Source organism: Aotus nancymaae, unplaced genomic scaffold, assembly GCF_030222135.1.
Source record: "Aotus nancymaae isolate 86718 unplaced genomic scaffold, 86718_ANA_hifiasm-v0.15.2.pri h1tg000076l, whole genome shotgun sequence".
Lineage (NCBI taxonomy): Eukaryota > Metazoa > Chordata > Mammalia > Primates > Aotidae > Aotus > Aotus nancymaae.
The window spans coordinates 4,095,336-4,122,699 of record NW_026988491.1 but is presented as its reverse complement, the minus strand read 5'-3'; the positions used below and the strand labels follow the sequence as shown (position 1 = coordinate 4,122,699).

At 44.2% G+C, this 27,364-nt stretch overlaps 1 protein-coding gene across 5 annotated transcripts in view; it reads right to left on the bottom strand.

Annotated features, from left to right (window-relative positions):
- Positions 1–3,843: 3,843 nt before the first annotated feature.
- EWSR1 (EWS RNA binding protein 1) overlaps positions 3,844–27,364 on the bottom strand; it is a 29,958-nt gene continuing 6,437 nt past the window's right edge. For 2 of the 5 annotated variants that reach the window (XM_012464935.2, XM_012464937.2), the window contains 13 exons: positions 23,451–23,634; positions 20,186–20,353; positions 16,559–16,770; positions 14,651–14,831; positions 11,848–11,885; positions 11,281–11,313; positions 10,845–10,963; positions 8,102–8,231; positions 6,337–6,459; positions 5,393–5,555; positions 4,957–5,054; positions 4,440–4,692; positions 3,844–4,244 (listed from right to left, as the gene is read on the bottom strand). In XM_012464935.2, coding sequence (XP_012320358.1) covers positions 4,205–4,244; positions 4,440–4,692; positions 4,957–5,054; positions 5,393–5,555; positions 6,337–6,459; positions 8,102–8,231; positions 10,845–10,963; positions 11,281–11,313; positions 11,848–11,885; positions 14,651–14,831; positions 16,559–16,770; positions 20,186–20,353; positions 23,451–23,634 — 1,742 coding nt within the window. In that variant the 3' untranslated portion in view covers positions 3,844–4,204. Of the gene's footprint in view, positions 4,245–4,439; positions 4,693–4,956; positions 5,055–5,392; positions 5,556–6,336; positions 6,460–8,101; positions 8,232–10,844; positions 10,964–11,280; positions 13,038–14,650; positions 14,832–16,558; positions 16,771–20,185; positions 20,354–23,450; positions 23,635–27,364 lie in introns of those variants that run through there. The other 3 variants (XM_012464936.2, XM_012464938.2, XM_012464939.2) reach the window with 2 other exon arrangements.

Here is a 27,364-nt window from a genome sequence, read left to right as displayed (position 1 = left end):
AGAAGGGATGATAAAGAGATTCCTTTCTCCCTCTCTCCCATGAGCTGTGTGGTGTGATAAGAGGTCTGTTGTAGAACATAGCCTCCCATACCTGATTCCAGGACATGTGGCTGCCACAGTGCAGACTTCACTGGGGTGGTCAGACCCCTGGCCCAGGGCATGGTGGGCCCTAGCTTTGACCGCCTCTGTCATGTGGTGGCCCAGGGCCCATGGGGCCACCTCTGGGAAAGCCTCAGATTCTACACGATCTCCCTTGTTCTTTGAAGGACCAAGAGAAGCCACAGAAACTGCTGGAGGGACAGGGAGGTTTGGGCTATAGGGGCCCTGAGCCCATCTGCACAGACCCTTGAGGCCACTGACCTCTGCACAGAATGCTGTGGCTCTCATGTGGGCTCCTTCTGGCCTTTGGCCAGAGGGCACATGGCCAGTTTCTTACACCCACTGCTGTGTGCCAGCCAGCAGCCTGCTTGGCCTTGGTTGCAGCTAGTCAGATGATGGTTGTGGAGCCTTCAAGCAAAACCCTCATTGTGGGCTGCAGCCCTGCTACCAGGCAGCTCCAGGAACCTCCAGCACTGGCTGGATTAGAACTCAAAGTTCTCTAGTCTGGACTGAGGCTCTGAGCACAGCCTGGGATGAGTGAGGGACTCGCAGGAGGCTTTGGGCTGCTGTATCCAGATGTGGGCTTGGCTCCAAGGACTCCTGCTGGTCAGCTTCTGCTCTGGCTGTGGGACAGATGACCCTGAGCTGCCTCCAGTGCTCTCCACAAGAGAGATGCAAAACTGGAAAAACCAAGTGGGCTTTTTCCAACCTGCTTGCATCACACTGTCCTCATGGCCGGCCCTGCGCCCAGCAGATCTGTCAGGTGTGGGGCAGGTGGGAACAGCATGAAGGCCACCTGTCGTCCCTGTCACAGACGACACTGTCCTCAGCTCCACAGCTGCTGCAGTCCTGTGCTCCTTCCCATCGAGCAAGGAAGCCACTCCCTGTGAGCACAGATGTCTTCCCATGGACCCTACCACTTTTGTTGAGGCCTGTGCAGTGTGGCCTGGTGGGACCTCAAGCTTGTGTTGGAAACTTTTAGTCTAGGTGCTTTTGGGGAGTTTGAGCAGGGTGTGGGGTATAGGGCAGGCTTTTTCTCCACCTGCTCTGCTCTTTGACCTGCCCACCTCCTTCATGCCCTGGCACCAGCCGGCTTCGTTCAGCCCTTTGACACAGGCTCAGAATCCACACTACCTGAGAGCATCTGTGCCCAGAGCAGTCCAAAAGTTTCTCTGGGCTGAGAAAAATAGTCCTGCCTGCTGTAAACATCTCTACCAGGGCTATTTAGTGCCAGCAACAAACCCCTCTCAAGGCAGGGACATAAGGCTACTCCTGGGGAGCCTATGCAGCATCCAGGAATCAAACCCTTCCAGAGAGGGCTGCTTGGTCTTCCCTTAGTGCTGGCAGCTGCAGATCATGTTCTTTGCTGCCAGAGCACCCACCCTTTCAGAAGCAGGTGCCTGTGTACAGTGGGGTGGTGGGAGGGTGAATGTCTGGGGTCTGGAGGGTGACCACCTTTAGCTCAACTTGGCCTCTCAATGGCAAGTGCTCCCTTGACCTCGATATTCCCATCCCATCTGCACGTGGGTGTCATATGTTACCTGCCTTGAAAGTTACTTAGGAATTAAACACGCGGAGGTACTTAGTGCAATGCCTGGCACGATGCAGGGGCCCAGTGATGCCCTGGTCAAGTTTGGGCCTCATAGGTGTGCATGCACCTTGGCTCTGACACATCAAGGCAGAAAGCACCTTTGGCCCCTTGGAGGAACAGTGCTGGCTGGACCGGTGAGCAAGGCAGAGCAGGGCAGCTGGAAACCCAGGTGTCTTTTGGGAGCATGGCAAGCATGCTTGGAGCCACCAAATGGTTTTGAGAATGGAGATGACCTCCCATGTCAAGTTGGTCTGGGCTAAGTGCGGTGGCTCACGTCTGTAATCCCAGCACTTTGGGAGGCTGAGGCAGGATGATTGCTTGAGCCCAAGTTGAGACCAGCCTGGGCAAGTGAGACCTGGTCTCTACAAAAACATCAAAAAAATTAGTGGGTGTAGTGGTGCATACCTGTAGTCCCAGATACTCAGGAGGCTGAGGTGGGAAGATCGCTTGAGCTCAGGAGGTCAAGGCTGTGATTGTGCCACTGCACTCGTCTGGGTGAGAGCAAGCAAGACCATCTCAAAAAACAGCAACAAGCAGGGTGTCGTGGCTCATGCCTGTAATCCCAGCAGTTTTGGAGGCTGAGGCAGGTGGATCACAAGGTCAGGAGTTCAAGACCAGCCTGGCTAGGATGGTGAATCATCATTTCTACTAAGAATACAAAATTAGCTGGGTGCAGTGGCGAGCACCTGTAATTCCAGCTACTCAGGAGGCTGAGGCAGAGAACTGCTTGAACCTGGGAGGTGGAGGTTGCAGTGAGTTGAGATGGCGCCACTGCAGGCTGGGTGACAGAGTTAGACACCGTCTCAAAGAAAAAACACAAAAAAACAAAACCCAGCCACAACCACCAACCAGCCAGGTGCGGTGGCTCATGCCTGTAATCCCAGCACTTTGGGAGGTCGAGGTGGGTGCATCACAAGTTCAGGAGTTCAAGACCAGCCTCGTTAAGATGGTGAAACTCATCTCTACTAAAAATACAAATTAGCCAAATGTGGTGGCAGGTGCCTGTAGTCCCAGCTACTCTGGAGGCTGAGGCAAATTGCTTGAACCTGGGAGGCTGAGGTTGCAGTGAGCTGAAATCATGCCACTTGTACTCCAGCCTGGGCAACTGAGCAAAACTCCGTCTCAAAAGAAAACAAAACAAAAACCACAGACCTTCATCTGGCTTCTGAAGAAGAGCTGGAAATAGGGAGGGGAGAAGCAGGGAGGCAGGGGCCATGGGTGGATTTGCATTGTCCCGGATTTGGAAAAGAGCCGAGTTGGGGGCTGGGGTTTGAGGATGGGTCATGGATGACGCCAAGGTTTCGGGCAAGTTCGTGAATTTGCTGAACTGGGGTGGAGGGAGGATGGGGCAGGAGCAAGCCCTGCTCTACACCCATCATGCAATCAAGCCAAGTTGGCCCTAGGAAAAAAGGGCTAAAGCCACAGCAGTGGAAGGAAAGACAGTGGGGGGCTGAGGGGAACCCCATGCTAGCCTTGGGGCCCTCCTGCACTTAGGGACAGGAGAAAAAGGAAGCAAAAAGAGATGGAGAACACAAAAGGAATGACCACTGATTTGCCAACATTAGAGGTGGTGGTGACTTGAGAGCAATTGTTTCAGTGCAGGCAAAGAATCAAGTGGGTTCCAGAGAGGGAGGAGGTGGACACGGCTCTGTCCATGCACCTCCCTGTAGAAAGGGCCAGGAAGATGGTTAGATGGTGGGAGGTGGATGATGGCAGGTTAAGGGAGGGTTTTTCAAATGCAGGGAATCAAATACATATTAGCACAGGAAATGACTAGAGAGACACTGGTGAAAAATACTAACGTACAGACAAAGAGCGGTGCGCGTGATCCATGTCCAGAAGTGCTGGGAATGAGGGCCCATCCTAGTCCACCTGAGCAAGACTGTCCCTTGCCTGAGGCAGCAGCCCCTGAGATGTTCCTAGTTCCTCACCTCTGATCCCATGGCAAGTCTTCTGTGCCTCCCTAACCTGGATCTCTCCTTGAACCTTTGGACACTAGTGGGTCTTTTGAGAGGCTGTCAGGGACAGAGGCTGTGTTTCCATGTCACACCACCCCTGAACAAACTGTTTATTATGTGGAAGGCACCCCTCTCCTGGTTGGGAGCACGTTCCCAGCAGACATGCAGTGACTGTGGAACAGAGGCTGAGAAGGATGACTGTTTATAAACATTTGGAATTTTATTTAAAAAAAAAAACATCACAACCATGAACATTGTTACAGTTAGAGGCCCTCTTGGTTCTCCACAATGATACTGAGCATGCTCACAAGGGGTTCCCATTGTTAAGTCTTAGTTAAACAACAACCATTTTTAAAAGAAGGAAAAAAAAACTCCGCACACTACCATTTAATTTGTTTTAATGTTTCTTCACAAATGGTGAAAAATACTAAAGTACAGACAAGGAATAATCATAATGTTGTCGCCAACATTATAAATATGGAATTATAAATTTAAAACATTTTCTGGTTTAAAAAATAAATCTGGTAGTCAATGCAGCTCTGCGGGGTCTCTGCATCTAATAGGGCCGATCTCTGCGCTCCTGACGGTGCTCGCCTCTGCAAGGCAAAGTGGGCCCTTTGGTTAGAATGGGAAGGGGAAGCCCTTCCCAAGGCCCCAGGTGCCCCCTGCTGACTCCTCCCGAGCACTGTCACAAGCTTCCTAGCGCCATGGGGACATGCTCCATCCAAGCTGGCAGGGGCTGTCCTCTCACTGTGCCTGGCAGCCCGCAGATGCTTTTCACCAGCACTTACTTATCCATTTTTCCAGGTCCTCCACGTCCTCCTCTTCTTCCTCCCATCTGTTCCATCAAAGGTCCAGGGGGCCCCCCAGGGCCACCTCGTCTTCCTCCACCAAAGCCACCTCGGTCCATGCCCCGGCCACCACGGAAGCCACCTCTGTCTCCTCCACGGCCACCTCTGAACATTCCACCGGGACCACCACGATCCATGAGGCCACCTCTTCCTCCCCGCATGCCACCAGGGCCACCTCTGCCACGATCACCACCTGAGGTGAGAAAAGCAGGGCGACAGCAGTCAGTGGGTGGCTGCAGAGATGCTGAGGACACACCGGAAGCTGCTCTGCTTCCTTCTCTCACGGCAGAAACAAACCAGACATTTCACTCAATGTCAGTATCTGGCTGACAATTTAGAAATGACATGACGACAACCCAAGGTTCTTAAGCAGAGTGCAGCTGCAGTTTACCAAGCCCATAAGAAAAGAGGTTTAGCACCAGGAAGCTGAGGGGACACTCATGAAACCTGCACCTACCCGGGGGCGGGAAGGGTGGCGGGAGGAAGCCTTCAGGCTTTGGGGCCTTACACTGGTTGCACTCTGTTCTCCAGGCGAAGTTCTGGTTTCCACAACCCCTGCATACAATTACATCACAGCAGAAATCACCAAAAGAACTAAAGAAGATAAACAAGGAAAGGTGGTGTGTGAACAGGTACACACTCACTATCAAGAGGATCTATGTATACCCAGGCTTTAAGGCACAGCCTCAGGCAGCAGTGCACCCACAGGACAGGTCAAATCTATCTTCAGAAGGTTCTGAAGCATCCAGAGCATGGCTGGTTGGTGACCCTAACCAGCCATCAGGGTCATCATTCTGTTACCCTGGACAGAGCAATCCGCTCTAGAGTGGGGATGGGGTGCGGGAAGGGTGGCTTCACTCGAAGGATATCAATTTGCCAAGACAAGTACATACGGATTGGGACACTGCCAGTCTCCAGCTCGGTGCTGGACGTTTCCTCCTCCAGAGGGGTTCCCTCGGGAACCCCGGGGTCCTCTGGGAGGGAAGCCTCCTCTATCTCCTCCACGGCCTCCCATGCGACCCATGGGTCCCCCAGGACCTCCTGGGCCTCCTGGACCTAATACAAGAAACAGCAAGTCATTTCTCTGTAGCACCAGATTTGCTATGGGAAATAAAAATCACTAAGTAAACCCAGATACCAGTGTTGTCATTTCCCCATCACCCGTGCCGTATATTTCCGTGTGGCTCAGGCATCAGCCCAGCCCGTTCGTTCCCTGTGAGGAACGTGTTCCGTGCTCTACAGAAACAGAGCTCCTACAATTCTTTTTTCTTTTGAGACTGAGTCTTGCTCTGTCGCCCAGGCTGGAGTGTAGTGGTGCAATTTCAGCTCAATGCAACATCCGCCTCCAGGGTTCATGAAATTCTCCTGCCTCATCCTCCCAAGTAGTTGGGATTATAGGCATGTGCCCCATACCTGGCTAATTTTTGTATTTTTAGTAGAAATGGGATTTTACCATGTTGGTCAGTCTTGTCTCGAACTGCTGACCTCAGGTGATCTGCCTGTCTTGGCCTCCCAAAGTGCTGGGATTACAGGCATGAGCCACTATGCCTGGCTGAGCTCCCACAATTCTGTAAGGGGTAGGGGTAGGCATGTCTATACAGACACAACCAAAGCAGAACAAAGGGCAGCCTGGAGTTGATAGGCAGAGTGGCTCTCAGCTTCCCATGTTCTTCGCCTCTTCCTTTTATTCCCACCAACATTCACTGTTAGCTCTCAAACTCTACATACAACTTTAGTATTTCTAATGGGATCGTCTTCACTCTAGTAATCAAGTTTCTCAAGGGCATGAAGTGTACTTAAAACCTTTTAATGCAACATAGAAGCTTAGACAGAGTACCTCCACGGAGTGGTGGTGGCATCCCTCTGCCCTCACGGGGTGGCATACCACCCCGCATACTGTTCATTGGAGGCTTCTTCCGAGCAAGAGAGACTTTAAGTTTGCTCCCTTGAAAGTCTTTACCTGGAACAAGACAACAAAACATCAATTAATGCCCCTATACTTGCTGTTTACCAACTCCACGACATCAAATGACGACCCCCAGACGAATCGGGTCTGCCCCTCCTGCATTGTTCTCTAAGATCTTTACTGGCAAGGCCAGAAAAGGGATTTTTTGAGATGTGAGTCTCGCTCTGTTGCCAGGGCTGGAGTGCAGTGGCACAACTCACTGCAGCTTCAATCTCCCAGGCTCAAACAATCCTCCCAAGTAGCTGGGACTACAGGCACGCACCACCATGCCTGGCTAATTTTATAAAATTTCTTGCAGAGGCAGTGTCTCATTATATTGCCCAGGCTGGTGAACTCCTTAGCTCAAGCAGTCCTCCTGCCTTGGCCTCCTAAAATGGTAGGCTTATAGGCAAGAGCCATCATATCTGGCCAAAAAAAGGCCACACTTATAATACTTAAAAACCTCTCTACAGCCTGGCCAACATGGCAAAACCTTGTCTCTACTAAAAATACAAAAGTTAGCTGGGTATGGCGATGCGTGCCTGTGGTCTACCAGCTACATGAGTGGCTGATGCACAAGATTCATTTGAACCTGTGAGGCGGAGGTTGCAGGGGAAGACTGTCCAGAAAAAAAAAAAAGGCAAAAAACACTGTCTACTGTAAGGAGAAAACTAAGCTAGTGGGGGCTGACTGCATGGCCAAGAAAAGAGAGCCAGGACTTGTTATTTGACACTTTCTTTGACATAGGGTCTTGCTTTGTTGCCCAGGCTGGAGTGCAGTGGTGTGATCTCAGCTCACTGTAGCTTCAAACTCCGCGGGCTCAAGTGATCCTACCTCAGCCTCCTGAACAGCTAATTTTTGTAGAGACAGGGTTTTGCCATGTTGCCCAGGGTGGTCTTGAGCCCCCAGACTCAAGCAATCCACCTGCGCTGGCCCCCCGAAGTGCTGGGATTACAGGTGCAAGCCGCTGGACCTGGCCAAGTCATTCAACGCTTTCAAGTTGGTTTTGTCAGAAGCGACATCCCAGCATTAATGTCAAGGCCTTATATAAATATATATATTTATCTATACGCAAAATGTACGCTGGCCAAGATGTTTTTTTGAGATGGCGTCTCGCTCTGTCGCCCAGGCTGGAGTGCAGTGGTGCAATCTAGCTCAGTGCAACCTCCATCTCCAGGTCAAGCAATTCTCCTGCCTCAGCTTTCCTAGTAGCTGGGACTACAGGTATGTGCCACCACTCCTGGCTAATTTTTGTATTTTTAGTAGAGACGGGGTTTAATTATGTTGGCCAGGCTGGTATCGAACTCCCGATTTTGTGATCCACCAGCCTCGGCCTCTCAAAAATCTTGGGATTACAGGCATGAGCCACCGTGCCCGGCCTAAAACCCTCTCGAAGGGTTTCTCTATCTTCTGATAATCCGTGCTTAGAGAAGTGTTTGCCACTTTAACCAAGGTGGATTTGTAATACTAATGCCCGAAAATAAAGGAATATCTGAATCCAGGGTCAATGACTGGGTCCTAGAACTACTGAAGGGAGATTGGCAATCCACGCCCCCCCGGAACAGATGGAAGGTCTTGCTCCTATGGTTCTCAATTTCCTCCCTCTGGCCATACTCCATAGGCAGGGAGATGAAGAATGCCAATGAGTACATCCTACCATCAAACCACTCCACGGCAGCCTTGGCAGTAGGTGGGTCTTCATAGGATACTGTGGCATCGCCTTTGGGCTTTCCTGTTTCCTTGTCTAGGTAGATGTGGATCATGGGTTGCCCAGTTCTCTTGTTCATCTAGACACAGAACAGTAGAGTTAGGTATGACTAGAATATACTACTTGGGAGAAAAAAATCTAGGCAAAATCCAGGAAAAGCACCAATTTTTCACATGTAGTAAATTACTAGAATGTCACTGTTTCTCTAAGTTTTTCAGAATTTTATTTTCTTCTCTAACCCTGCTGTGTTTTATCATAAAAACCAAAGTAGACTTAATGTTACAAAGTAAGCTAACAGGATAGGCCCCATTCCTTCCTTAGCCATCTTCTCCTGGTGCCTGTTCGGCGCCCTAGCATTTTCTATGCCCAGACAGGTACCTAGTGAGCACGGCTACCTCACAGGGGTAGTCAGGCTTTGATGCCACCACATAACACATGACTGGCATAAAGAAAATTACCCTTAAACCATCAAGTACAGTGTACAGGCTGTTAGTGAACTACAGGGATTGCTGGCTAGTCTAACACAGCCACTACTTCCTCCAGTTAGAAAGTTTTTCAGCTGAATATCAGATGTGGTTGACTTGAATTACTGCACAAGGAGCCACCTTGTGCAATAATCTATCATGTGTACTTTTTTGCATTAAATATGCACACGATCCATTTAGTCTGTAATTGTTTATATATCCAGTAACACTTGAGCAATCTATTTATAGGGCTTAAAAAATTATAACAGGATATATGTCTGGATGCCTCTGACTTAAAGAAAAGGAAATAAAGCAAAATTGTGGTATGAATAATGTGGAAATGCTTTTGTGTGTGAGAGAGGGTCTCTGTTTTCTGGGGTGGTCTCAAAACTCCTTGGCTTCAAGCAATCCTTGGGATCCTCCTGCCATAGCTTACCAAAGTGCTGGGATTACACCTGTGAGCCAATGTACCCAGCCTGGGAATGTATTTTAACATCTTTATTTTCAAAAATTTGATGGTAAATACTACTTTATTAACCAGGATAAGCATTTTATGTTTGGGGTGTGTGTGGTATCTGTGCACACACATACCTACAAGTAGGGATTAATCTCCTTATGGAAGATTTACTAAAATACCAAAATCAACTGTATTTTTTTTTTTTTTTGAGACAGAGTTTTCTCTTGCAGCCCAGGTTCGAGTGCAATGGGGCGATCTAAGCTCACTGCAACCTCTGCATCCTGGGTTCAAGCGATTCTCCTGCCTCAGGCTTCCAAGTAGCTGGGATCACAGGCATGCGCCACCACACGAGACTAATTTTGTATTTTTAGTAGAGATGGGGTTTCTCCATGTTGACCAGGCTGGTCTCGAACTTCTGACCTCAGGTGATCTGCCCACCTTGGTCTCCCAAATGCTGGTATTACAGGCATGAGCCACTGCACCTGGCCAAATCAAATGTATTTCTATACAACTGTTAACAACCAGTGTCATTTAACAAAGACCTTTAACCATAGCAACTTGAAAATAAACAAAACCTAGAAGTAAAACTAAGAAAATCTGCAAGACCTTTAAGAAAATTGATAGTCTTTATTGTAGACTAAATAGGCTGCGCATGGTGACTCACACCTGTAATCCCAGCACTTTGGGAGGCAGTGGTGGTGGGTGGTTAACTTGAGGTAAGAATTTCAAGACCAGCCTGGCCAATCTGGTGAAACCACGTCTCTACTAAAAATAACAAAAATTAGGCAGGCATGGTGGTAGGCACCTATAATTCCAGTTACTTGGGAAGATAAGGCAAGAAGACCTGGGAGGCAGAGATTACAGAGGGCCGAGATTGCGCCACTGCACTCCAGCCTGAGTGACAGAGTGAGACTCTGTCTCGAAGTAAAATAAATAATAAATGGAGATATAAAATTTTTATGGGGAAAAAAGATTATTCAGTATTACAAAAATGCCAATTCTCCTAAAATTGCTTCAGAGATTCAGTAAATATCCAATTGGGAGTTTTAAGGTTTTGAAGTTTATAAGGTTCATAAACTGACTCAAAAATCTATACAGAAGAGCAACAGCTGAAAAAGTCAAAATCCCTGAAGAATAATATGCACTACTAGCTATTAAGAATTAGCATAAAGACACAATAATTTGAGGTTGGGCGCAGTGGCTCACGCTTGTAATTCCAACACTTTGGGAGGCTGAGGCGGGAGAATCGCTTCAACCTGCGAGGCTGAGGCTGAGCAAGACTCTGTCCCCAGGGGTTGGGAAGAGAAGGCGTGGTATGGTGGCTCATGCTTGTAATCCCAGCACTTTGGGGATGCCAAGCTGGGCAGATCACCTGAAATCAGGAGTTCAAGACCAGCCTGACCAACATGGTGATACCCCATCTCTACTAAAAAGACAAAATTAGCCAGATGTGGCGGTGCAGGCCTGTAATCCCAGCTACTTGGGAGGCTGAGGCAGGAGAATTGCTTGAACCTGGGAAGCACAGGTTACAATGAGTCGAGATGGTGCCATCGCACTCCAGCCTGGGCAACAAGAGTGAAACTCTGTCTCAAATCTCGGTGGGGGGAGATAAAGGCTTTTTTTTTTTTCTTTAAGGAACAAACCGTAAGATATCCAGAAAAAAGTCAGGCAAAAACAACCTTAAAAAACAACTCTCAACATCAATTCAATCTCTTTAAAATGCTCTGTGGTTTGAAGTTCTGCCAGATGACCTGGTTATGCTTTTACTGACCTTAACAACCCCACACTGCTTAAAGAAGTCTGCCAGATCATCTAGAGTCACATTATCATTTAATCCTTGTACATAAATTGCACTGTTGTCAGAATCTTCATCTGGATCTACAGGTGGGCCTTCCAGAGAAAACAAGATAGAAGGAGTTATTATCATGTATCTACAGGGGTTTCTTAATTACCTGGTCACTACTGCCCAAGGGTATTCATCATAAATCTAAGAAAACTACCAAAAGTACTAAGAATGCTATGGAACTTTTGGTTTACTTTGCTTAAGGCAAGTATGAGTAGATGCTCACAATAAAGGATACCCCAAACTGTCCTTGACAGCAAGAAAATCACACTGGTCTATCAGGCTGCTGAACTCTAAGCATGCATTTACCTCTGCTATCATTAATTTATAAAGCACAGTATTAAGTTCAAGAATTCAAAATTACCTAGATCAAGATCTGGTCCTTCGTCCATGGGTCCTGCCAACCAGGAAAGATCATATAAAATATTATTAGTGCACGTCTTGCAAGCTACAAACCTTACAAACACACATAGCTATCTACTATACCACCATTTGATGGGGATTCATTAAATTCAAAATGACCCGCACTGCTAAAATGGAGCAGTGCCTCTTTAACGTTTGTGAAAGGTTTGCTAGGGTTTGCTTTTTTCTTTGCTGTTTTTCTTCTAAACCATTAACCAAATACACTCTCAATGCTTATGTGCCAAATCAGTGTTAAATTTAAGTCAAAATTTTTCCTCCAAATAAACCAAATTTAAAAATTTATTCTCCCCCATATTACAGAAGCAGTTACTCAATACTTCAAGTTACCCTTTGTTTTGTAACCATAGGTTAACCTTATTACCCCTAAGACAATGCCGGCAGTACCCATTAGTCTCTTTTGTATAGATCATTTTTAAACCGCTTATGAAACTAATAAAAAAATTATAGTTTTCTAAAAACTGACTTCATTTTTTTTAAACACTATCTATGGTAATACTCAAAAACTTACCACCAGGCTTATTGAAGCCACCTCGCTCTCCAGCGCTGCTGGGGGGATAAACGAAGAAATGAAGGCCTTTCCCTTTAAAAGCCAGTACCGCTCTGAGCCTTGGGGGGGCTCTTGGGGAAGAAGGGCACTGGCTAAACACATCTCCAAACAATGCATCTCTCTCATCTTGTCACTATGCCTTTCTTCAGGGCAGCTTGCTCAAATCTCCTCAATATACAACCTTGCTTGTCTGATTGTACACACCAGTGTGATTGGTTCCTTTCATTTCGGGGGCTGGTATTAATAGTGCAATACTTGGCAAATTAGGAAGAAAAAACAGATCCCAAACACCCACCCCATCAGGTGAAAAACCGGAAGAGCTTGGTATAGAGGGGAGGAGCAAGTGGGGGTTAACTGCTGTGATAAACCTTTCCATGTTCATAAAGGTGCACCCTCAACCTCTCCCAAAGGAGAGCCAAATGAAGCCCCGGGATTCCTAACAAGTCACAGTAAAATAAAGCAGGAAACAACCACATTAAATTCCTACAACACACATCAGAGGACGCATCCAGCCAATCTTCAGCATAAAGCCATACATCTCAGGGCACTAATAGATTTAACAATCGCTGTGAAAGGAGAATTTACAACAAATACCAAGGCTCAACGGACTGGGGGTGCAACTTTATAGACATATCAGTTAGAATAATGACTACAGCCATGTAAAATTACTTATTTTTAAGAGGGGAAGGGGAAATATGAATTGGACTTTTTGGGTTAGACTTTGTTTTCTTTAGAATTAAAAAAAGGCAGCTCCCCAGTGGGAGGCCCTGAGTTTTTTCTAACCAGTATTGCACCTTTAATACCTGAATATACAATTTCAAGCTGTTGCATGCAGCTTTGTTTCCTTTTATAAGTACACACCATAAAATGTTCTCTCTCTTTAAACACAAAAGTTTACACTTTAATGTTACACAATTCTAGAGTATTATACCTCCTCTGGTTCATTACCAAACAACAAGTATGCAGTTACCAAAGTTACAGAAGGATTCCATTTATACAATGAATACATTTTGTTAAAAATATTCTATGTATATTTTTCCTCTCCATATGGACACCGTGTCTAGTCCCACTTTTCATTATGCTGCCGGCTGAGTACTGAGTACGGGTACTTTTTAAGTACTGAAGTGTATACAAGGCTCTCACTTTGTAACCTGTAGCATATAAATGCGACAAAGCATGTTAAAAAGTTTCCACGTTTAACAGCCAATGAAAATATCAAAATACTGAGGCAATGAAAAAGGGCATGTTAACAACATTGAGTGCCTTACCTGTAGAAGACACTGAAAACCATCACCACACCACAATAAAAAGAGGGGACGAGGGAAATGCCCCTGTTCTATCCCCACAGGATCCGACAGACTACTTCACAGTCTGCTGAAAAACCTATGGGGAAAGCCATGGTCTCTTCTACAGCTCTGAGAGAGGCTTCTCATACGGAAAGAGGGGCCCCCTCTACTAGCAAAGTCTAGCACAATTACTAGGATTGTATCTTCTGGAATATTTAAATAAACTTGAAATTGTTTTAGCAATTTAAAAATACTAGGAATTCTAGGTGATTTGAGACGTGATGATAGTACTTTCAAGTGTCTATGTCTATTTTAAAACATCCAAAAAGAAGTGAAACCTTTATAATAGAATATTTTCCAAATCATAAGATTTTACTTTATACCAAATCATTAATTAATTTTTGCATGTTATCAAATGACTTTCTTCCAATAAAGATTTCACTAAAGACTTTCTTAAAGTTATGCAGAATACGCAAAACAGTATCTCTGAGTGTGAGGAGTACGTGCTAGTATCAAAGTTAAAGGTCTTTACTTAATTTTGAAGTTCATTCTATTTAAAAAAGAAAAGCTATTTAATTTTTCCTAGAATAGTGGCATACCAAATGTAAATATCTAACATTCTGCATAACTTTTTTTTTTTAAACTAGTTTATTAGGGACAGAACACACACAGAACTAAGCCTTCTGGATTATGTTAACCACCAATACAGCTCACCTTCATCAAAGTACAGACACCAGATAGGGAAAAGGGAACGGGAGAAGGGAGGGGAAGGGCAGGCAGAGGCAGCAGGGTTATGTCATTGATCTAAACAAAGTTTTCTAAACCAGATTGTGCCATCAATCAAAATGGTCAAACCGATTTAGACTTTCAAAATCTCCAGTAGGAAGTAAGCCTGTAATTACATACATTACTCTGCAAAATGCTATTGGATTTTTCTGTGTTCCATCCAAACTCTATGTATCAGGTGCACCTCAGGCTATAGTTTAAGGATTATGGAACCAAGATCTTCATTATTATGTTCAACAATTCTGAGTACAAACAGAAATTGGGGACAAACATTGTGGAAAATAGCTGCATTCCTTTTCTGCAGTATATACACCAGGTATTTCAACACAATCACTTAAAGGCAATTAGTCAAAAACTCAGGGTCATTAGAAGGGTTGTGTGTGTTCCATCCCAAATCTATTACCCACAGAGGCTTCTCACCTCTGGAAACCATGAAGGGAACTGAAAGCTCTGGTTTCAAAACCATTCTTTGTTCTCCCCGACCCAACAAAGTATACTGGCAGGGAAAGAAAATAAACTGCCACTTAATAATGCCACAAAGATGACATTTCCATGTTTTAGAAGATCGCTTGAGCTCAACAGATTGTCCATGGAAATGCAGAAATTAATTTATGTCTTTCAGTCCCTTCTTTCCATTGAAAATCCTATGGATGAAACAAAATTAGGTAAAAGGAGAAAAGGTTTGCTCTTACCCCATTCCACCGCGTCCTCCTCCCCGCCCACCTCTGCTCATGCCTCCACGATCAAATCCCCCTCTTCCCCTGCCCCGGTTATCAGGGCCACTCATGCTCCGGTTCTCTCCTGGTCCGGAAAATCCTCCAGACTCCTGCCCATAAACACCCATGCTACTGGGGTGGTCCTGTCGGAATGAACCTGAGGAAAGAGTCACATCTGTAAGCCAGGAACCAGCATTTACACCACTGCCTGATGTACTTTCTTTTTTTTTTTTTTTGAGACGGAGTTTCGCTCTTGTTACCCAGGCTGGAGTGCAATGGCGCGATCTCGGCTCACCGCAACCTCCGCCTCCTGGGTTCAGGCAATTCTCCTGCCTCAGCCTCCTGAGTAGCTGGAATTACAGGCACGCACCACCATTCCCAGCTTATTTTTTGTAATTTTAGTAGAGACGAGGTTTCACCATGTTGACCAGGATAGTCTCGATCTCTTGACCTCGTGATCCACCCGCCTCGGCCTCCCAAAGTGCTGGGATTACAGGCGTGAGCCACTGTGCCTGGCCCCTGATGTACTTTCTCCTGGAACCACAAAACCCTCAATTGCAAGGCACTAACTAAGGCGCCATCTTCTTTACATCATGATAAAGCACCCCTTAAATGGCAGGCTCTTTTAAGTTCAATGAAAACTGCCGGTTCATCAATGGCTGAAGTAACCTTATATAGTAAGAAAAGCCCTCTGGGTAACATATAGTTTATAGGGTTCTGTATCCTAAGATGTCTCCAAAAGCAGCTTCTTTTGAACTATACTCAAGAAATGAAAACAGAGCCAGGTTTCTCAGAGATTTAGCATACTGCTAGGGGCTGAGCTCCATAAAGCAACACACTACTGCTTTCAGTTGTTAAGATATCCCCATAGATGGAATGTAATTTAAAAAGAGCAGCAATCCTGGCACAAACTAAATTCTGAAAATAATTTTATGTTTTTGGTTACGTCTCTCCACACAAAAGAACTGTAAATATTCTCTGAGAGTATTTTTCCCCTTTCCCTTTTTTAAAAAATATTTATTTATTTTAAAAAAGACAAGGTGTCTCACTGTGTTGCCCAGGCTGGTCTCAAACTCCTGGCCTCAAGTGATTCTTCCACCTTGGCCTCCCATCAAGTGCTGGGATTACAGGTGTGAGCCACCGTGCCTGGCCTTTTCCCCCACACTAATGGATATAAAAAAAACAGCAACCAAAAAACAGCTTTTACTTGACTATCAAAATCGTAGTAGCCTGCAATAGCTGCCTGCTCACTTTACATTAATGACTGACAGGGAGGCCAAAGACAATGTTGGAATTACTCACTGCATACAACCTCCCCAAAGACAGCAGGGCTAACAGTCTAAAACATTTTTTTCTGATCAATTACAGTTATCTCTTTTCTTTTTTGGCAAGGCATACTAAAAACAATTAAATTGGAAAAAAGCACTGAAATCTTTACTCTAGCTGTCAGAATGTCATGCCCTAAAGATGCATCCTGGATTCCAAAAGTAAACTATGTTACAGTATCCCCCTGTTCAAAAACTCCAAATATGGCTGGGCGCAGTGGCTCATGACTATAATCCCAACACTATGGGAGGCTGAGGCAGGCAGATCACCTGAGGTCAAGAGGTCAAAACCAGCCTGACCAACATGGTGAAACCCTATCTCTACCAAAAAATACAAAAATTCACTGGGCGTGCTGGTGGGCACCTATAATCCCAGCTACTCAGGAGGCCGAGGCGGGAAAATCACTTAAACCAGGAGGCAGAGGTAGCACTGCACTCCAACCTTGGTGCCAAGAGTGAAACTCCATCTCAAAAACAAAAACAAAACCAAAACCAGAAAAATCCACAAAAAACTCCAAACATAATCATTCTTATTTGGTTTTCTCTCTTAGCAACTCACTCTGCTGCCCGTAGCTGCTGCTCTGTTGGCTATATTGACTTGGAGCCTGGCTGTAGGATCCAGTCTGGGGTGGGTAACTAGTGGGAGGCTGCTGCCCATAGCTGCTTTGTTGACCATAGCTACTCTGCTGTCCATAGCTGCTCGGTTGCCCATAGGTGTTCTGCTGAGAGTAACTGCTTTGATCATAACTAGTAGGCTGTGTAGAGGAATAGCTGAAAGAAAGAAAGAAAAAAAAAAAGATTTTTAGAAAGGAGAGGCGGCTTGTTATTTCAAATCCCCTAAATAAAAGAGACATTCACAGCATGTGACACAGACATCCATAAAACAGCAGTTACTTTCTACACATCAACAATTTGAATTTCAAATCAGCAAATATTTTTGTATTCAGAACAATAAAACTTTAAATGAGAAGGGGAATCATTATAACAACCATCTGTACAACCCTTAAAGAGTTTCCTCTTAATCTCTACTACCATTTAAAACAATGTCATTTTCAACTATATTCAAGGCAAATATGGGAGTTTAGATACTTCCTGTATTAATGCACTTGGGGAAGGCTGACCGAGTGAAATGGGGACTGAGAAAATGTAGAGAAAGTGAAGTGAGGCATTTAGTTCCAAGCCTGCCTGCCAATGATCTAGAGTTAACAATCCTGAAGGGATAAGGGTATCAAACACAAAAATAGTAGTTTTTCTCTTGAAGATCTGTTTTTGCTACTTTCAATCTTTCAGATATACCTGAGTATAAAATCTAAGTATTAATAAAGAATAGATAAGGAAACTTCAGAATGAAGGTACTGTATGAAAGATAAATATTTAAATTGTTATGTCAATTACATGAGAGAAACTAATCAGATACATTCTTTCACAAAAATAAAACGTGAAAAGAACAGTGGCTCACGCCTGTAATCCCAACACTTTGGGAGGCAGAGATGGGTGGATCACCTGAGGTTAGGAGTTTGAGACCAGCCTGGCCAACATGGTCAAACCCTATCTCTACTAAAAAATGCAAAAATTAGCTGGGTATGGTGGCATGTGCCTGTAAGTCCCAGCTACTCGGGAAGCTGAGGCAAGTGATTTGTTTAAACCTGGGATGCAGAGTTGCAGTAAGACGAGATTGCACCACTGCACTCCAGCCTGGGTGACAGCAAGACTCTGTCTCAAAAAAATATATATAATAATAATAATAATAAAATTAGGCTGGGCGCAGTGGCCCATGCCTGTAATCCTAGCACTTTGGGAGGCTGAGGTGGGTGAATCATCTGAGGTTGGGAGTTTGAGACCAGCCTGACCAACAAAGAGAAACTTCCTCTCTACTAAAAACACAAAACATGCCTATAAACCCAGCTACTCTGGAGGCTGAGGCAGGAGAACTGCTGGAACACAGGAGGTGGAGGTTGCGGTGAGATGAGATCATGCCACTGTACTCCAGCTTGGGCAACAAGAGCGAAATTCCGTCTCAAAACAAAACAAAAACAAACAAAAAAAAACCAAACTGGTATTAAGCTTGACAAATCATGATGAGAAACAGTAAGAACATGTATTTTTAAGTCTGATTAAACTAGGTCAGGAAGTTCAAGGCTACAGTGAGTTATGACTGTGTCACTGTAGCCCAGCCTCAACCAGAGCAAGACTCTGTCTCCAAACATAAATAAACTAAGCTTCTAACATACCACATCCCTCACCACAGCTTTATGAATTCAATAGTCTCTCACTGTGTACCTATCCAACTTGCCAGATTAACTGCTCTCAACACAGTAGGTACGAACCTGCTCTGTGGAAGAAGAGTTGTAAGCCCTGTCCACTTTTGCTCCAAGCTGTATGGAGAAAAACCCAGTCAATTCTACTTGTTCCTAAACCTGTTTCGTGTCTGTTTCAGAAAGAAAAAAAAAGGAATAAGTGCAAAAAAAAACCCTGCTACTTGTAGCAAAAGTAAGTTTCAGGGAACAATTCAAACAATTTGAAAACCCACATCTAATTAAACATGGTTTAAGAAAACTTACAGACCAGGCATGGTGATTCATGCTTGTAACCCCATAATCCCAGCACTTTCGGAGGCCAAGGTGGGAGGATCACATGAGGCCAGGAGTTGGAGACCAGCCTGGCCAACATGGTGAAACCCTGTCTCTACTAGCACTTGTAATCCCAGCTACTTGGGAGGCTGAAGCAGGGGAATCACTTGAACCTGGGAGGCAGCAGTTGCAGTAAGCTGAGATTGTGCCATTTCACTCCAGCCTGGCCAGTAAGAGTGAAACTCTGTCTCAAAACAACAAAACAAAACCAAAAATTAGTCAGGCGTGGAGCCATGTGCCTGTAGTCCCAGCTACTCATGAGGCTGAGGCATAAGAATCTCTGGGAGGCAGAAGTTGCAGTGAATGGAGATCATGCCACTGCATTCCAGCCTGAGTGACAGAGTGAGACTGTCTCAGAAAGGAAAACTTGCAGTTCTTCCTCTACTTTAAAAAAACCAGCTGGGTGTGGTGGCTCACGAGGTCAGAAGTTCAAGACCAGCCCGGCCAAGAAACCTTGTTGCTACTAAAAAAAAACCCACCAAAATGGGACAGGTGCTCTTGTCTGTAGTCCCATTCACTACTTTGGGAGGCTGAAGCAGGTGAACTGCTTGAGCCCAAAAGTTCAAGACCAGCCTGGGCAAGCAACAGAGCGAAACCCTATCTCTTAAAAAAAAAAAAAAAAAAAAAAGAATTAGCTGGGAGTGGTGGCACACACCTGTAGGTCCAGCTACTTGGGAGACTGAGGTGAGAGGACTGCTTGAGACCGTGACGTTGAGGCTACAGTGAGCTGTAACTGTGAACTGCACTCCAGCCTGGTCAACAGAGAAAGACCTTGTCTAAAAATAAATAAATAAATGAGCCAGGCGTGGTGGCTCATACCTGTAATCCCAGCACTCTGGGAGGCCAAGGTGGGCAGATCACCTGAGGTCAGGATCCTGAGGCCAGCCTGGCCAACATGGTGAAGCCCATCTCTACTAAAAATACAAAAATTAGCTGGGTGTGGTGGTATGTGCCTGTAGTACCAGCTACTCAGAGGCTGAGGCAAGAGAACTGCTTAAACCTGGGAAACGGAGGTTGCTGTGAGCCGAGATCACGCCACGGCACTCCAGCCTGGCAACAGAACGAGATTCCATCTCAAAATTAATTAATTAATTAATTAATTAAATAAAAAGACTTGCTCCAAACATTAAAATGTTAGTGCCTGAATTAACCTTTATGCATGAGGTAAAATACAAAATGATTAAGGTGAATTATAATGCCCTGTACTTTATTTATCCTAACTGCATTGGAGAAGATGGCTCTTATGGTTCTGTTTACATGCTTTCATATACTTCTGCTTCTCATCCAAGTTAACCAAAAACAGCAAAAGGAAGAACCTTAAAGGAAGAACTTAAAAGAGTAGTAAAAAATGTTTGTCTGTATTTAGAGAGAATAGTTATTAGCTGCCAGGCAACACTATAGGAACCTAGAACTGAGGCTTTAATGTAACTAAGTATGGTCAGACCACTTATCACTGGGACAGTCAAAATAATATACCTTACCTAAAGACGTCAAAGCAAGCTGGTCAACAACCTGAAAGAAACTGTTTTGTTACTTACCACAAAAAGTAGACTGACCTGGTAGGAGGGTAGGATGGAGGTGCGGTGACTGGCTGCATAGGGTAGCTCCCAGGTACCTGGGGATAACTGTAGTTACTCTGTCCATATCCTAGGCTGGGCTGGTTATAACCTCCTGTGCTAGATTGAGGTTGACTAGTCTCAGTGGGCTTATTACCATCCTGCGGTCTAAGAAGAGAAATAAAAAATAAAATCAAAAAGTGACCTTTTTTTGTGGTCTGCCAAACACAAAGAATGCTACACATCTATGAGCAATAAGCAATGTTACGATTAAGCTTGGAAATAAATACAATCCTAAAGTAAACTACCAAACCCAGTGTCAGTCCCACTATATTTGTGGAAAACAACGCTAAGGAAGGGGGAGAATCAATCGTATCCATAGAAGAGACATCAATATCTCCATTCATCACAGTAAGAGCTATAAAAGAGCATTTCGATATTGTGTGCTACCAGTTTAGGTGATCTGGGAGAAGTAATCTGTTAGGAAATACATGCTTTTTCTAAGAGGATGGCTGAAGACAAGAAACTAACAATAATGTAATTACGTTTTAGGTTAGAGTAACATTTACGTAAGTCCATGGCATCATATATTTAGAGAATTTGTGGGTTTATGTTTCTCATTTATTAAAAACAGACTAGGCCAAGCATGGTGGCTCACACCTGTAATCCCAGCACTTTGGGAGGCGAAGGCAGGAGAATGGCTTGAGCCCAGGAGTTTGAGACTAGCCTGGGCAATACAGGGAGACCCCACCTCTACAGAAATAGAAAAAAATTAGCCAGGTATGGTGTTACATGCCTGTGGTCTCAGCTACTTGGGAGGCTGAGATGGGAGGATTGCTGGGGTGAAAATTGCACAGCCTGGGCGACAGAGAGACACCATCTCAAAAAACAAACTGCCAGGGGCAGTGGCTCACACCTGTAATCCTAGCACTTTGGGAGGCCAAGGCAGTTGGATTGCCTGATGTCAGGAGTTCGAGACCATCCTGGCCAACGAAGTGAAAACTCCGTCTCTACTAGAAATACAAAAAATTAGCCGGGTGTGGTGGCAGGTACCTGTAATCCCAGCTACTTAGGAGGCTGAGGCAGGAGAATCACTTGAACCCTGGAGGAAGAGGTTGCAGAGAGCCGAGATTGTGCCATTGCACTCCAGCCTGGGCCACAAGAGCAAACTCCGTCTCAAAAAACAAAACAAAACAAAACAAAAAACCAACCAACAAACCAGAAAAAACATTTCCTAAACTGGGCTGCCAAAAATTAATCCAACTTTGGCTTAAAGTTTCTGTAATGGAAACACCAGAGTAAGGCAAAGAGACCCCTGCCAAAACCCTGCTTGGATGAACCTGGAAGTAAATATCCCTGTTAAATAAGCAAAAGAATTGCTTGAACCTGGGAGGCGGGCATACTCACCATTGCACTCCAGCCTGAACAGAGCAAGACTCCATCTCAGAAAACAAACAAAAACAAACAAGAAAACCAGGAAGACAAGAGAGGATGTAAAGTACTAAGTTCTCCCGAGCCGAAATGGGTCCCACGCCCCTCTTTCCAGTGGGGAAAAGGAATAGCTGCCAATGATTACAAGATAGACAGCTATTATAAAGTGGTAACGACTGAAAAAAAAGGATGCCTTATCAAAACCCAATTCATATATAAAACCCTCCAGATATGGCTTGGATATGCTGTTGCATCTAGTATCAAATGGGACTTATATCTGATAACACTCTGAAGGAGGCCCTTCCAGGAATGAGCCCCTTCCAGGAATGAGCCTACTGCACTCCAGCCTGGACAACAGAGTATTTTTAGTTAGTTTAACGTAACTACTGCAAAGGCTGCCTACCAAGTGGCTCTGATTACTCACTGCGCATTTTAGAAGTAATTTCAAGAGTGTCAGAGCTCGTTTCTTCCCTCTAGAGCAGATAAGTCTAGGTTAGAAATTGATTTTATCCCCTAAAATGTCTTCTTTCAAACCAGAATTCAATGTACCTTGAAGACTGGGTACAGAAGCCACCTAAGTGATTGTCTAAAGCAAAGAACTAAAATCTGTTAAGTAATAATTAATACTGTTTACCTGCTAACCAGTCATGGGGTATGAGTTCTGTTCACCCTATAGCAGGGTACCCAATTGAGAATTTTTATTTGCCTGTAGTATTTAGATTATCAAGCCTCTATATAATGTAATCAACTGCTTAAGCTGAGGCAGTAATGTTTGATTTCTTGGATATGGTTATGCCCTTTCCAGACAATTAGGTCATACGACCATTTCTTGACTCACATGATGCTCTCCTTCCCCTCCTGTCCATGTGAACTACCACGTTTTTCCCAAAGAGAAAGGACTTACCCATTTACAGAGTCAATGAAACCAAAGACAAAACACCAAAGTACAAATGTATCAGTTATGCTATTGTGAAGAAAAACACACACACGCAAATAATTTTCTTCTAGGTTTAAAAACAACAGCCTTCTCCTACCCCAAAGGGTCATTCTGAAACCAGACAACTCTTCAGTGCCATTCCTCATTTTGGCCCTGGGATGGCACCATTTCACTTTATTTTTTGAGACGAGTCTTGCTCTGTTGCCCAGGCTGGAGTACAGTGGCACCACCTTGGCTCACTGAAACCTCTGTCTCCCAGGTTCAATCGATTCTCCTGCCTCATCCTCCCCAGTAGCTGGGATCATAGGCATGCGCCACTACGTCCAGCTCATTTTTGTATTTTTAGTAGAGACGGGGTTTCACCATGTTGGCCAGGCTGGTTTTGAACTCCTGACCTCAAATGATCCACCTGCCTTGGCCTCCTAAAGTGCTAGGATTAGAGGCGTGAGCCACCACACCCAGCCAATTTCACTGTTAAATGCAGAATACTTGTGTGGTATGTTCTAGCATATCAGTTACTGTAATGACTTTAACAACAGTGAGTATCTGAGAGTATGTGAAAGCTTTTCAACCATTAAAAAGGAACTAAATTACAGATTTTTTTTTTTTTGGTGACAGAGTCTTGCTCTGTCACCCAGACTGGAGTACAGTGGCATGCCTTGGCTCACTGCAACCTCTGCCTCCCAGGTTCAAGCAATTCCTCGCCTCAGCTTCCCAAGTAGCTGGGATTACAGGCGCATGCCACCATGCCCAGCTAATTTTTGTATTTTTTTAGTAGAGTAGAGATAGGGTTTCACCATCTTGGCCAGGCTCAAATCATAGATTCTCCTAAGTGAACATAGTTGCTCTCTTTTCCTCCAACGTGAGACTGACACATTAAACGGACTGTGGCCTTACCTTGTAGGTGCAGTGGCTGCTGGCTGCTGCCCATAGGCTGGATAAGCAGGCTGAGTGCCATAAGCAGACTGAGCTGCGTAGGAGGCCTGGGTGGTGGTGACTGTAGCAGTGGTGGTATCATAAGCACCAGTGCCATACCCCTGGACAGGCTGGCTGTACTGGGGGGCAGTTGGAGTAGTATAACCTAGAACAAAGGAGAGCTGCATCAGATTTCAGGCCCCCTCAGATATCTGCCTAGGTATTTATTATCAGAACAATTTATAAACCACTTACTTAAAACCACCATGATATTGAATCCCTTTAAATACACCCCCTTCAGCCAGAGTAGCAACAAACTAGTATTTAAAGCCTAAGTTCTCTGAATGTACCTAGTTTTTGGTAAAGCAACTATCTCATTTGCTCTAAACCCACACCTAACAGAAATGACATGTCATGCTACAGAAAACGGGGTTCCTTCTGCCTCCTCTTGAATAGGAAGTAAGTCTGCTTTTGCCAAGTCTGTACTTATTTTGCTAGCTGGCCTTCTTAGTAAGTTTCTAAACAAACTTACATACCCCAAAATACTCTCAAGCAGGAATAAAATATCCCAGAAGAAAAGGTAAAAGGGAAATGACATAGCATTTTAAAATAATTATAAAATAATGACCCAGGTACTAGTTCTAGCACTAAAACCTGTAATTTGGGCAGTAATTAATTTAATCACTTTACTTTGGTCCCAAGCACTACATCATGGGAAGCACAAGCTTAAAGAAACTAGAAATTACTTGAGCACACCAATAATAAAGATATACTATAAATTATAGTTGCTTAACACAGTTTATCTTAACTTTTTTTTGGTAAATTATTTAAAATTAAATTTCGATACTGCTCCAAACAAATACTTAAAAGCTAATGTTTTCACATCATAAATGAGATTCCTGCCTGGTTATCAAGTTACTCAGCTCCATTCCTCTCTTACTTACCTACCACAAGCAAAAGGGCCTTTTCCTGCTCAGCATTACTGGAGGTAAACCCTAGAGTTCCCCTTCCCCTTCAGTATTTCACTAACCAGGTATCAGAAAAGACCTGCTCTCTCACAGGTATGCTGCAAAGCAAGACGTATTCTCTCCCTAGCTCCTGCCTCTGCCAGATGAGGCAGGACCCATGCCTTTCCCTTGGGACGTGGGTGTGAAGCATGACCAAAACCCCTAAAGTCTGCAGTTCCTAACTAGAGTCCCTTTCCTGTAAGAGGTGTTACAATCATTCCCTGTGCTGGGCTCTTCTTTCTCATGGTTAATGGGCACAATTAAGCCATGCACTAAAAAGCTATGATTTATACTCTGGGAGGCTAAGGTGGGAGGACTGCTTGACTTCAGGAGTTAGAGACCATACTGGGCAACACAGACCTTGCCTCTACAAAACATAAACAAAATTAGCTGGGTATGGTGGTGTGAGCCTTTAGTCCCAGTTACTTGGGAGGCTGAGGTGGGAGGACTGCTTAAGGCTGGGAGGTCAAGGCTGCAGTAAGCCAAGATCCAGCCTAGGCAATACAGAGAGACCCTATTAAAAAAAAAAAAGTTTGGTCTAAATACCAGCATTTATATCCATCACACACAAAAAGTGTAAATCTCACTAATATCTCACAATAAAGTTTTCATATTTAAAATAAATACTGAATCAAGACTGCTCATTTTAGTTAAGATTTAGGGCTTTAAAGTGCCCTCACATACTGGCCAAAAACAATTATCAGCTTCTTTTTGTACAACCATCTTTTGTAGCACAGAGGAAAACACTCTTTCTTCTCCACCTCAAATACCGAAAGGAAATTCTGAATTTAATTATACACAGAGACAGTAATTTCCCTGTCAAAACTGCTGGGTTAAAATGTATATGAAAGTATACATAGTTTCAGAAAACAGGAAGTCCCAAGCAATAAAAGTTTTTGAGTTGGTGTGTTCATCTGAACTAATAATTTTTTTTTTTTTTTGGCAGAGTCCTAAGGTCAACCATGTAAGGCATTCATTTATTTAAATTTAACTAAAATCTCATACCATCTACCCTACTGTTTGTACACAGATTACTCCCCGCTACACGAGAATCTGTAAGACTTACAAAGAGGGCAACTAAAAAAAAACAAAAAACTCCAAGTGATTGGGGCAATAACTCATGTTATAAAACTATACAGCAACAGTTAGGGCCTTGTCATGCTAAGGATTATAGCAAGAGACACTGGGTTAACAAATAATCTTTTAATTAATCTGTAGTACCCACAAAAGCAGCCAAGCAAGATGAACAAAAACCAACAAAGCAAAATGATTTAATGACCAAAAAAAGACCAATGGCAAAAAAAAAAAAAGAAAACACACCTACTATGTGTTGACAACTTGAAGGAAAAAGGTGGTAAGAAACATTATACAGACCAACCAAAATTTTTGTTCAACAGTAAAAAAGTTTTTAAGAATTCCACTGAACTGACGTTTATATAGCTTTCTTCTAAAGTTTAATTTTTAAAAATCCTAGAAGAGGTTGGGTGCGGTAGCTCATGCCTGTAATCCCAGCACTTTGGGAGGCCAAGACAGATGAATCATTTCAGGTTAGAAGTTCGAGACCAGCCTGGCCAACAGGGTGAAACCCCATCTCTACTAAAACACAAAAATTAGCTGGGCATGGTAGTGAATGCCTGTAATCCCAGCTACTCGGGAGGGTGAGGCAGAAGAATCGCTTGAACCTGGGAGGTGGAGGTTGCAGTGAGCCGAGACTGTGCCACTGCACTTCTGCCTGGGCAACAGCAAGACTCTCTCTCTTAAAAAAAAAAAAAAAAAAATCCTAGACGAGAACAGTGTATTTTAATCTATTCCCTCCAATGATTATCCAGTTGATTTTTTTTTTTTTGGAGATAGTCTCACTCTGTTGCCCAGGCTGGAGTACAGTGGCGCGGTCTCGGCTCACTGCAGCCTCCGCCTCCCAGGTTCAAGCGATTCTCCTGCCTCAGCCTCCCGAGTAACTGGGACTACAGGCAAGCACCACCATGCCCAGCTAATTTTTGTATTTTTAGTAGAGATGGGGTTTCACCTTGTTGACCAGGATGGTCTCAATCTCTTGACCTTGTGATCCACCCGCCTCGGCCTCCCAAAGTGCTGGGATTACAGGCGTGAGCCACCGCGCCCGGCCCTGTGAATTCTATACAAATAGTCTTAAGTACAATCTAGCTCATCAGAGCTACTAGTCTCTATGTTAGACTGACCTGTACTTTTCAGGCCCACAATCATGATGGAGCTTTCTCAACCAATGACAATATGATACATGACTCTAGAGAACCATTACTTTGCTTATAAATCACTCCACTGCATCCCAGTAAAATGATCTAAGGATTCCAAAGGCTAGATCTAAGCCACATGTTCACATCATACTTGTTTTTAAAAAAGTAATAGCTTTAATACATGAAGTTTATCTCACAATTTCAAAATTCTATGCCGAAAAATCCAAACTGCGCAATTTTAGTTCCAGCTCTTCCCACAGCTGTAATTACCACCACCAGAAAGTTTAGATATACATTTCCCATCCTACTCTAGAAACACCCTAGATGGGTTACAAAGTACCTCACATGAAAATCAGGACACTGGTACTCAATGAGATAAATTACAGATAGGGTTTTCCCCTTAACTAGACTATATATAATTTGGAGAACCAAAGATAGTTTGAAAGTAAGAGCTCCGACACCTTTAGGACTTTATTAAACAGTCTTTTACAATAGCAATAGTAAAAGGGAAGGTAGAGAGCCTGAAACATTTCACAGCACTAAACACAAAAAAAATTACCACAGATTTTTCATGTATCCCACCCAACCTCAGTATCAGAATACAATTTCTTCTAATTCTTAGAATGGTTTATTTTTTAGTTTCTTGGAATGCTGTCATATATATTCAAGACATACC